The 12548-nt window shown below is 41.3% G+C and overlaps 1 protein-coding gene across 1 annotated transcript in view; it reads left to right on the top strand.

Moving 5' to 3' along the window:
• Nucleotides 1-9666, top strand: part of elp3 (elongator acetyltransferase complex subunit 3) — a 49012-nt gene extending 39346 nt beyond the window's left edge. The window contains exon 15 of the mRNA XM_033648726.2: nt 8648-9666. Coding sequence (XP_033504617.1) covers nt 8648-8739 — 92 coding nt within the window. The 3' untranslated portion in view covers nt 8740-9666. The remainder of the gene's footprint in view (nt 1-8647) is intronic.
• The last annotated feature ends 2882 nt before the right edge of the window (nt 9667-12548 follow it).

A 12548-nucleotide genomic window follows, 5' to 3' on the forward strand; every position in this document is an offset into this window, starting at 1 on the left:
GTCAACAAAACTTCATTGACATTTAAGTCTGCTTTCAGTCATTATGTTTTCTACATGTTTTTTTATTTTTTAAACTAATCCAGTGAGGCTAATTCATGTATCAGAACTTAGAATGAAAGTGACAGGTTATATGAAAATTTAATTTAAACAAGTTTTTCTACAACTACAAATAACTTGAGCCTGTCGCTCATGCGGCATTTGAAGATAATTGCAAGCACAGCCGACATTTTTGTCATGTTTTGTCTCATCACCAAAAATTAAAAACAAAGATTTCTTATTAGTTTTATTATCAAGGTCTATTTTTAGCTCATCATCGTCTTGTTATCGCTATGGTAAAAAAGTCGTTGAAGAAAAATTTTCGTCATAGTTTCATTAACGAAATAAACAATGAGGTACATGCTGTGTAACATTAGCCTAGTTATTGCTAGCTGGCTAACCTTGGCTAATGTTTTTGTTTTTTTTTAAGATTACTTTTGTGGGCTTTTGCCTTTAATGACAGGAGTGAAATGGGAGAGAGAGAGAGTGGGGACTGACGTGCAGCAAAGGGCCCGCGAGTCGGATTCGAACCCGCGGCCGCTGCAGCAAGGCAATGCCTCTGTACATGGCTTGCTGGCACTATCCACTACGCTACCGACACCCCAACCTTGGCTAATGTTACGGTTAGCTTGTTGGCCACCCCCGCCTTGCATCATTCTTGGCTAGTAAAAAGCAATCATTATACAATTTTGCTTTGTACTGTTGGATCATGTTTTGTTGGCCATATCAATACCATTATTTATTGTACTATAATACATAAGTTGGTATCATGGATAACGTTAGATAGTGAAGTAATTTGGCAATTAGCTAGCTAACGAACATATCCACTCAGATAGCATTAGCGAGCAAGCAAGCTAAGGTTTGTCAGCTAGCTGTCACTAAGCTACACTGGATCTGTGTTGGCTCCATAGTGACATTAGCTGATAAAGTCATTTTCAGAGGGAAAGCAGCTAGCCATTAGACCAGTTTTCAGTGGAAGTCATAGTTCTGTCACAGCAGTTGCCCACGCATACTGATGGCAGAAATCAGCGGACACCGGAGAGAAACAGTTAAGATACCAGGAATAAAAGTGCCTTTATTGTGCCGCTGGATGTCAGAACAGGAATACAAAAAAAGATTATAGCTGCAACGCAGCAATGGTTGGGGCCGGGCAGTTTTAGGCAAATTTAGGCAATTCTGAGCAACAAGAGGCAGAATAGGAAGACAACAAGAAAGTTGCCATTGCAATGTACATTTTGCTTCAGTTGAGGTTTGAACTTACAAGCTCTGACACCGAGGAGCATCTTCTATCTGACTGAGCTAATTAGCAAGTGACAACTCATCTGTGGCTTCACAAATTGACTAAGTCAGCCACCAGGATGACAGCAGCTGTCAAGGCAGATTTCAGACTGCTGTCATAAATTCAGTTATCAAGACAAAAATCTTCACTTGTCAGTGGTCCAATGTTTTCACAACGAAAAGAAATTATAAAGAACACTAAAATTATGTATAACAAAGCTTTCATACAGCTTTGCACACACATTACTCTTGGGTGGATTCCAGAGAGTCTCCCCTCTTCATATAGCAGATTATACAACAGTTAGTTCCAACTGAGTAATTTGATTGGACGAGAGGCATTCCATGAGTGCTGATATAAAGTACAACATCACTGGGAAATGTAACAGTAAAATCACTCCGCTCACAGGTGTTATAAATATAAATACAACCATTAATTAACCAGCTGTCACACTCGCTACATTGACGCAAACTGACACTAGCGTTACACCAAGAAGATGGATATTTTCCCCAAAATTACATTTGAATTAAATTATGAGAGGGCAAGGAAAAGGAAAGCCAGGACTCTTCTGTGCAGACCTCCAGGTGTGTTTGTGTAACATCAGCCGCCTTTGACAAACTGGAGAGGAGCAAAAATGAAGCAAACACGGTCAGGCAAACAGGATGTGCTGATGAGGATGAGGGAGAGTGGAAGCTGAATCCGGCCGTGCCAACATCCAGGTTTGCCAATGTTTCATCAGCCGAACTGGACGAAGTTGCACAGTTGCAGATCAATGTAAATACAAAGCAGCTTGTGAGTTCCTGGCGTGTGTGCTGCGTTGCCTGGCAACAGACTGGGGGAACTGTTGTTTTTTCGCGGAGCTACATAACATACTTAAATCATTTATTTCATCACCTTTTGTTAACATTTCCTTACTCAGCATTGCTGTGTAAGCTGTTGTTGACCTGTTGTATAAACGCAATATCACACGAGAGGGAGTGATGTTGTACTGTATATTGTCACGGCTGTAATTGTCTTTGGCCGAATCACAGCCGAGACGATATACAGTAACATCATTCCCTCTTGTGTGATATTGCTTAAATATGTCTACTTCCAACTTGCTATGGTGACATACATGTAAAAATGTGAGAATTTAGTCATACTGATTGTTTTTTCTTTTTCATCTAGGCTATAAAAAAATTAATATAAGATACAGGCACATAGAAGGATATGTAATAATGGCAAATCTGGATATCCCGGATTGTCCTGAAAAAAACAAGATATAGCATGTGTATGTAGCCTTTATAATGACTGTGATATGACCTTAAAAGTAAAGGCAGTAAAAATACCCCAAAAAAGGCCTAGGGCCCAACAACGTTTCAACTAGCTAGCTAACGCTGTCTGCCTATTAACTCCTTGATCATAACAGAATATAGTAACTTTCACCACTTCTCATTTTAGAAAGAACACCACAAGAAAATATGATCCTTGTGTAGATTATGAAACGGACAATGGATCACAGATTTTTTGTTTCTAGCTGTCAATGATCAGCTATAGCTAGTGCGCTAGCTACATTAGCTACATCGCTAATGTTAGTGAGTCTTTAATTTTCCCTGCCTGGATGCAGATGGGAACCGATCCAATCACACATGGGCTATACGTTAACATAAACAAAGTGCACGTTTTCTCGTAGTGGCCTTTCTAAAGTAAACAGTGTAGAAGGTAATATACTTTGTTATGATCAAGGTGTTAGAAAACAGCATTAGCTAGCATGCTAGCAAGTTGACAAGTTGTACTTTGTCCGCAACTATTGATGGCAGCAGTATTAGAACTCTTAATCAAGGACAATACGTCAAATCCATGCTTGACAAATGTGAGTTTTTACAATTCTCATGATGATTTATCTTTCACCACATAAATAATTCGGCCTAATACATATTCCTCTACTGAGCATCCAGCAGTGATTATAGCCTAAATATTGAGATTCTAATTCACTGCAAATAGTCATTTTTTTTCCTTTACTAGATAGATACAGATAGATCATAAACTCATGGATATAAAAACTACTCACTGTAATCGGTTGAGAAATAAACATTATAGTGCTTTTCACATTTTATTTGGCACTCAAACTGACACCACTATAGTCCCTTTCTGCTACCAGTTTGGTCTGCCCAATAAAAACATAATATCTGTTTACAAACACAAAAAAAGGTCTTTATACTAGCAGATCAGCCACTGGAATCTGGATTAATTAGATGCATTATCCACTCAAGGATTTTGACACATTAGCTAGCTAACAATTTGTCTGTGTTGGCAAGGAAAAAATAGCTAATATTAGCCAGCTAAAACTGCAATATATTTTACATGTCACTGTATCCTGTAGGATACTTTTTACCTCTGAGAGCACTGGTGAGCACTGAATTTTTGATATGGGGGTTTTAATTTGATGGATTATTGTTTATCAGACCACAACTGGGCCCTGCCTCACTCCCACCCCGAGGACACTGCTTTGCCAGGTGGAGAGCGGACGGCAGCTTTGGAGATAGACCTTTGCCACAGTAACAACTCAAATTCAGCCTGCGCACAACCCAGTGCCAGGGGTCACAGCACACTGGTGGCCAGCCACAGTGGAGGGTCTAACCTGTGTAAGGGCAGCAACAGAAAGTTTGCTGATCTGGCAGGTAGTCTGGGTGGACCAGCATCAGAGTCAGACCCCCAGAGCTAATTGAATTCGAGTTTCCGCTGGGGTTGACGCCCCTCTCCAGAGCTGCCATCAGCTTTCCTTTCAGCGAAAGCAGCTAAGACTTCATGTCTTAGCTAATGTTAGCTAGTGTTGCACACTGAGCAGCATTGAAGACAGGCAAGGCACTCACATAATGTCACATCCTTTGGATTTTCCCAGAAAATTTGTCCCAAATCCTTTGCATAGAAATCAGTCCACACGCTGTTATAGGCAGCTGAAAAAGTCAGGGAAGGTCTCAGTTTTAAGTCACATTAAATTCGTTCACCCATTGGCATTAAAATGGTATATAAAGTTAATTACAGTACATTTAATTAGAGCAATGATGGTGAAAGCAAATAATAATAAAATAACAAACTTGTTATTTGGTAAAACTTTTATATGATGTCATCAATATAATGCTTGCGTGTAAATATTCTGAGGTCACATGATACAGCAGCATAATGCATTTCAAAAATAAAACATGAAACACCACTTTTGCTAAAATAAGTTTGAAAGAAGGCTGTGAAGCGGAGGATTGATGAGCTCTTGTAATGGGACGTCTCCCGCATAAACCAGCAGAGTACCAAGTTGGAACAGACCTGTTTGATGTGTGTAGAGGTGTGTGTGGTTATGTTGTAGCAGCCTGGTGTCATTTGCATGTGATTTAATAAAGGAAAACACAGTGGGCGGCCGCACTTAATGGCACTGCGCTCTGGTGCAGCACATCTCCAATCAGAGGGTGCAGATTTGTTAACATATGTCCCGCTGCTTCAGATGGTTGCAGGGATTTAATGAACTGAGGGACAAGCTTGTCTTTCAGTATGAATCAGCTTTGGATGACAGATACTTTAAGAATCACTCATATTCCAGCTTGTTCTTCTTCCCAAGTTGTCATATACCACTGCTTCGTCAGTGATCTCAGCATCGGATACCGACGCACAGAGGCACCCTTCGTGGTGGTATTGTACGCAGTGGGCAGCAGCAGTTGTTGATGGAGCGAGCAACAACGGAACTTGTCAAATACTGCCGCTTGGTATTTAGACATCCTCGTGAGATACTGATGCACACTGACATTTTATGCACATTGAAAGTTTATTTTGAAAAAGGCTATAATGTAACGAGCAGAAACTGTTCATATTAGGGATTCAAGATACTGTTGTTTTTTTGTTTTTTTTTGCCGATATCCAATATGCCAGTATATAACAACTTATTTGGTTGATAACTGATACCAATATCGATATATCCAATTTTTTCCCCATTTTATTTTTGCGATCATCAAGTCTTTTCTGTCGTGGAATTACCCTCATACTATGCATGCATACTTATTATCATGATGGCCCACCAGCAGACGGAGACATGAAATACAATGCTTTTCAGTGTATGTAATACTCATTTATTGTGCAAATTAAGGAAAAGCATGTGCACTGATTCTGATAGTTCGTTTTAAAGCTGAAATTGATTGATGCAGATGACGTACCATATTACCAGCATGTTGGCCGATTCTAATATTAAATTTTAAAGCAAATATCCGCCAGTTTCGATGATGTTCCAATATTATCGTGCATCCTTAGTACATATCCTGTGAAAACGGAAGTGTCTGAAAAGACACAGCGTATGTAACAAGTGTAAAGTGACACGCTGTCCCAGAATGTGTTTATTTATGGATCAATGAAGTGCATTAAACATTAATTTTTGATGCCTATTTAAATACATATAATGGCTAGAGAGTGACTGATTAAAAAGTTTAAGCAGTGTGTATTTGTTGAAGTGTTTACGTTGCTCACCAAATTGGGAGCAGAGTGACATTGTGTCAGAAACAGACATGGATTTGGTTATTAAAGAATTGTGGCCACAGTATGTCATGAGTGAAATATTAACAGCTGAAGTGACTCTGTTTCTAAATTACTAAATTAAACATAAACCATTTCTTGTGACTTACCAACTGAAATATACATGAATACAAATTTATCTGTAGTAAGCTAAAATTGGCTGATAATAATAATTGGCTTAAGTTTTCACCAATTGAGCACAGCATTAGTTCAGGCAGGACACGATGTCAAGCTCAGCTCACATTCCAGCTACATCAGCTGATCTCAAGCAGCCCAATCAACTGATGGATCAGCTGATTGATAGAAGGTACTGAGCTGATAGATCACATGATTCCTTTCTATGAGTACGTCCCAAGTCCCTTAAAATTACTGCTAACCACCTTACCTAGCCAGCTTACCTAACTGTTTAGTCCCTCCCACTTAGGAAAACATTTAAGGAGTCAGGAGTTAGGAGTGAGGAGCGAGGATTGCTGATTAAGAGACATGAGACGGCCTTACTCTGAAGCGTCACGTTAAGCATCGTCCTTTTCTGATGACGGCGCGACAGCTGGATCTGCTGCATGCTTTATGGAGCCAGCGTTTGGCATACATCCCAAGTTCAAAGCCATAATAAGAGAATAAGAGACATGAGACGGCCTTAAAGATGGCAGACCTCGAACGACTTCCGGTTCAAGTAAGGAGTTAGGAGTTAGCAGTATAAAATAAGGGACTTGGGACGTACCCTATGCAACCACTTGGCAAATCTCATTCAGGGCTATTCATGGCCCCCCCTTGACGGCGCCACTGGCTGCGCACATGTGAGTTGTCAATGGTGACAAAGTGTGTCTGCTTTGTTGAGTGTACCAAGTGCAGCACGATGCAGGTACATGACAGCAAAAAGACGGGGACCTCGACACTTAAGAGGCACATGACGAAGGCTTGCCATGGAAAGAAAGACGAGTGTCAGCCTTCAATGTCCACATTCGTATTCCTTAAAAAAATGTCGGGTTTAAACCGGGCCTGGGCTCATAATTACAGTTAAAGGGATAGTTCGACATTTTGGCAAATTCGCTATTGCCGTAATCCCTATAGTCATATGAATAGGTACATTACCTTTAATTGTCAGTGCGGGCTGTTCTGAGATCAGTGGGGCAGAGCTGCCCGCTGAAATGGAGGTGAATGGTACAGGTCCCTCTCTCCCTCAAAACTAATCAAATACACCATCAAATGACTCCAAAACACTCTTGTGGACAACTTGTAGCTTACACATTCACCACGCTATGAAATAATAATGTAATATTACGAGACAGAGTTGTTTTGAAGCCAAATGCAGAGCCGGAACTACATTCCAGACATACAGTACTTGCTGGGCGGAGTGATTTCAAACAGCGTATGTTTAGTGCAGTTACTCCCGTCATCAAAACAACAAGTGTGTTGAGAAGAAGCCAGAATATACAGAGGAAGAGTTACAGGTTTTGGAAGAAGAGAGAGCAAGAAGAGAGGTTGAGGCTGCCGAGCAACCAGGGGCTGAGGGGAGACCCAGAGCCGGTGGTGTAAATGTGGGGCTTACTGGCCACTTTATTAGGTACACCTGTGCAATATAAATATAGAGTAACTTACGCCTCAAAATAATTACCGGAACATGGGGAGAACATGCTAACTCCACACTCATAAATCACCACAACTCCTGAGGGAACAACAACATAAAATGTTCCCTAGCAGTCTGTTTATTCCCAACAATGAGAAGTAATGCCAGTCACTTCACTATATGCTCTGGGCAAGCACTTATCCATAACATAACCACAACAACATTTGCATTTCAGCCTTATTTACCATGCTTGGGTTGTAGGCTAATGTTACTCAACATGGAGTTAACGTTACAGCGGAGAGATTACTGAGCAAATACACAACAATCACTTACCATGTCTGCTCGTTTTGTGATGCCGACAGATGGTATGGCAGTGTCTCTCAAGAAAAGCGCTTGAACCATTCCTGAGCTTCTGCGCTCCATCCTTTCACTGTAGTCCTCCGGTAAAAAATGGCAGGAGCACACAAGCATTTTCTGGACCGTTTCCATAGGCGTGTTGGGGTCGATGTCCAGCACAAATAGCCATTGTTTCATCCTGTCCGTATTACTGGTTGGAACTATATGAAACTTCACTTTGCTCCACGTCTTCGGCTTGTTACCGCAACCTTTTACAATACATGTGTAAACCATGATTTACAAAAACACTTGTAAACTTTCCTCAAACCTTCTGGTGTGTCCAGCTGACGATACCGCGAATGGATACAAGCAATAACTACGGCACTGTCTCAGCTGCGCACTGTGTCACTCTGCCCAGTGGTTTACTCAAGAAAGTAGTTCCGAGTATTTGCTTCATGTGTCGTAATGTTACTTAATTATACATTATTATTTCATAGCGTGGGGAATGCGCAAGCCATGTGTTGTCCACTAGAGTGTTTTGGAGTCATTTGATGGTGCATTTGATTAGTTTTGAGGGAGAGAGGGACCTGTACCGTTCACCTCCATTTCAGCGGGCAGCTCTGTCCCACCGATCTCATCACAGCACGCACTGACAATTAAAGGTAATGTACCTACCCATATAACTATAGGGATTACGGCAATAGGCGAATTTGCCAAAATGTTGGCTCGGCTTAGACAGAACGTGCATGGGCTTAGGTGGGGTCGGGATGGATTTTGTGGGCCCGATCTAAGCTCTACTGAAGGATAATTAACACATCATGTAAAGCAGTAGTGTTGTATCTTTTTATTTGTGTAGTTCTCCAGTACTGATTAACTTCTTGTCTTCTTTGTGTGTTTTACAGGTGTAGGAACAAGGAACTACTACAGAAAGATGGGCTATGAACTGGAGGGACCATATATGGTGAAGCATCTGTATGGACCTGGAATGGACTGAAGCTGGACAATGTTTTTTATCTGGACAGCGGATACAGACGCGCGCACACACACACACACACACACACACACACATTATTGTATTTATTAAGATGATATTTTCGGGACATGATTGGTGCAGTATGTGTAGTGAAACTGTTTTCTTAGCATCAGAGGAGATAATGGTTGAGTTTTTCTGCCCATTCCTGCTTCTTATCTGCTCCACACCAGGGAACACTGCTGCATCTCCTCCACTTTCTATAGATAGGGAGACGAGGAGGAGGAGAGGGTGTGAGGAATAAAAGTTATTTGAGATGAAGCCAGAGCATCTTGTGAATTTAAGATGCAAACATTCTTTACTGCTACAGCAAAAGAACTGAACTGGTACTAAAAACACACAAACAATAGCATGTTGGTATTTTTAGCTTTCCACACTGAAGCAAATTTGTACCACCAGTGCCTTGTCAATGAACTCTGTTTGAGCCAGCGGCACTGATTCCAGGAACTAAGAACAATCCCGCTGAGACCTTTTAGTTCTGCTCAGATGTTCCATGTGTCTGGTAAAGAAACATCTGAATGTCTGGATATCCCTTAAATAGTTTGTGTGTGTTGTTGAGGATTAGAAACCTGTTCAGCGCCATGCTTTGAGTTAATCATGTTTATGTTGCAATTAAATAGAAAACCCATTATGAGTCAAGCGTTCATTACTGCTTGGCAGTGGATGAATGAACTGTGGGAAGTGTCCTTGCTGGGCAGCTGTCATGTAATTGCACAATTTTGATTTACAGGGCAGGAAATTGAATATTAGCATTACATAAATTGCTTTTTAAAGCCCCTCAGTTAATCCTGTTTCTTGTTTTTCTGTCATGCATTCTTGGGCTTCATGTGTATTCTGGTATATTCCAGATGCTGAACACGTCACTTGACCAGTAAAGTATATTTCAGTTACTGTTAGTGTCCTGTTTTGTGAGAGAAGTCCTTGATGATGCAGAAATCTTTGCAGACATTTTAATAATTACACCTAAATGACAGAATAACTGAAAAGGTTTTAGCATCCCGATAAAGGTCACATCGTCAGAGTGGCTCCTGAAATGTAGCCCCCAATGTCAAAGGTGCCAGCCCCTGCAGCAGACCCCTGATGATTGCCCTATGAGAGTGTTTTACTGGCTCATTTGACACAGCCTTTCCAATTACATCTCCATCAGTAACCTGTCTATTGAACATTGACTGAATGCTGTGTTCAGCCATACTGTTACTGGAAAGGCTTTGTCATTTGAAAAATATCAAGCAATAAAGCACAAAGGGCTCATGCAGCGACCTATGTCTCATATAGATTCCAACTGCACGGGGCGACTGAAGCTGAACGGCCATGCGTAATTTCCTGGATGCGGCCCCCGTGTCGTGACTGGGCTCTGCTGTATGTTGCTGTTGCAGTCCTGACGCATTGAGGAATAGGCCACATTCGGGCTTTCTCTCTACGCTTGCTCACTCCTGCTATCAGCTGTGAAATGTGAAAATACCCCCCCACCCCTCGCTCAGTCTCGCTGAGTCTGTGCAGAGCTGATTTGTGCTGTAGAGGAGGCAGTGTGCTCTAATCTTCACTGCAACATGAGCAGAAGGATAGCAGGTTCACTTAAACTCCACTCAAGTGAAGGTTACAGGACAGGTCTACAAAAAAAACCAGAGGAAAAGAAGAGAAGGGGATCTATGTGTGTTGATGCTGAACATATTCTACTCCCTAAATGTATGCATTATCTGATTTCAATTCATTGTTGTGGATACTGTGACTCAGCATCACTCCAGTTTACACTACCTAAGAGGGCTTGATGGTAATGGTTGCCATTGGCAACCAGTTCTTGGCCTTTGGTTGCCATCAGTGACATCCACCTTTTAACATATAATGGCATGCAAAAATGTGGGCACTCTTGGACAAAATTTTGTTTATTGTGAATAGTTACTTGAGTAGAAGATTAACTGAGTTGAAACATGCTTTTCAACATTGGCTGGCTGTTCCAACAATGGAACAGCCATCGGTAGCAAGTTGAGGTTCAGTATCTTACTCAAGGATACTTTGACATGTAGACAGGAGGAGCTGGGGATCGAACCACTGATCTTCCGATTCTACCCCTGAGCCACAGCGGCCATAGCAAAGTGTTTGCAGGTAGCTGTTTCCTCAGTTCATAATGTAATTAAGAAATGGCAGTTAACAGGAACTGTGGAGGTCAAGTTGAGGTCTGGCAGACCAAGAAAACTTTCTGAGAGAGCTGCTTGTAGGATTGTTAGAAAGGCAAATCAAAACCCTTATTTAACTGCAAAAAAAGACCTGCAGAAAGATTTAGCAGACTCTGGAGTGGTGGCGCACTCTTCTACTGTGCAGAGACACCTGTACAAATATGACCTCCAACTGCAACGGGGGTGGATCGATCATGCTGTGTTGCAGCCAGTGACACGGGGAGCATTTCACAGGTAGAGGGAAGAATGGATTCAATTAAATTCCAGCAAATTCTGGAAGCAAACATCACGCCATCTATAAAAAAGCTGAAGATGAAGAGAGGGTGGCTTTTACAACAGGACAATGATCCTAAACACACCTTAAAATTCACAATGGACTACCTCAAGAGGCACAAGCTGAAGGTTTGCCATGGCCCTCACAGTCCCCAGACCTAAACATCATTAAAAATCTGTGAATAGACCTCAAAAGAGCAGTGCATGCAAGACGGCCCAAGAATCTCACAGAGCTAGACGCCTTTTGCAGGGAGAATGGGTGAAAAAGGTGGATACAAAAAGTGTTTAGAAGTTGTGATACCTGCCAAGAGAGGTGCTACTAAGTACCGACCACATGGGGTGTCCAAACTTTTGCTTCAGGCCCTTTTCCTTTTGAAACTGTAAAAGATTAAAATTAAAAAAGTATTATCTTATAAATGCACTTTTATAACAAACAAAGGCTGCACAAGTTGTTCCCAATCTTTTATATTGACACCAAGAGGGCAGAGCTTCACACCCAATACTGACAGGAGGAATAATTAAAGGTATTCTTAAAATGCACATATGGGTATGGAAGTATCGTATTGAGACAGACCTGAAAAAATAACATTTTGCCAACATAGTTGTAAAACATTCAATCCAAAACTCAATTCCTCTAAACTCTGTTGAGCAGTATGGAGGTCAAAGGTCATCTAAGGGAGCTATTAGTTGGCCAGCAGAGCGTGAGGAGTCACTCTCACCAGTGACAATCAAATCTTTCAAAGACAACCACACTGAGCTGGGAGCGGTGAGGTTAGGTGAACAAGCCTCTCTAGCTCAAATCTTTACTTGTCCTTCTGATGGCCACATCACAAGACACTGCTGAGCTGAGAGTCTTATCACAGGGACAGTGATGAACAAAGGTGGTAGGATGATGATCGTTCCTTTTATGCTAATGCTGCATTAATTGTGTTATTCTAAAGGCCTGTTTGTGGGCCATTATTCTCACTTAAGCAAAACTGCAAAGTTTTACAATATCAGCTTTATTAAAAAACATTACATTTAAAAAAGGGTTCAGAACAGTGTTATGTTACATATTTTTTCAAGCATGTGGGCAAAAAACTTATGAAATAAGTAGCCATCTAAGATATGGACTGTCAATGACTAAGACTGATGACCAGTAATAAATGCTGTGGACTTGGTATGGATACGATCTGCAACCTTCCTAATGGCTGCCTTTAATTTCCTGTTCATGAGGGGATGGTATATACGTGATCGTTAGTCACTGTTAGCCTCATACAGCGAGCCCGTTTAGTTTTCAGTGCAGATATCACAAAACAATGTTCACGCAGTCACAGACAGTAGTTT

Source organism: Epinephelus lanceolatus, chromosome 13 (assembly GCF_041903045.1).
Source record: "Epinephelus lanceolatus isolate andai-2023 chromosome 13, ASM4190304v1, whole genome shotgun sequence".
NCBI lineage: Eukaryota > Metazoa > Chordata > Actinopteri > Perciformes > Serranidae > Epinephelus > Epinephelus lanceolatus.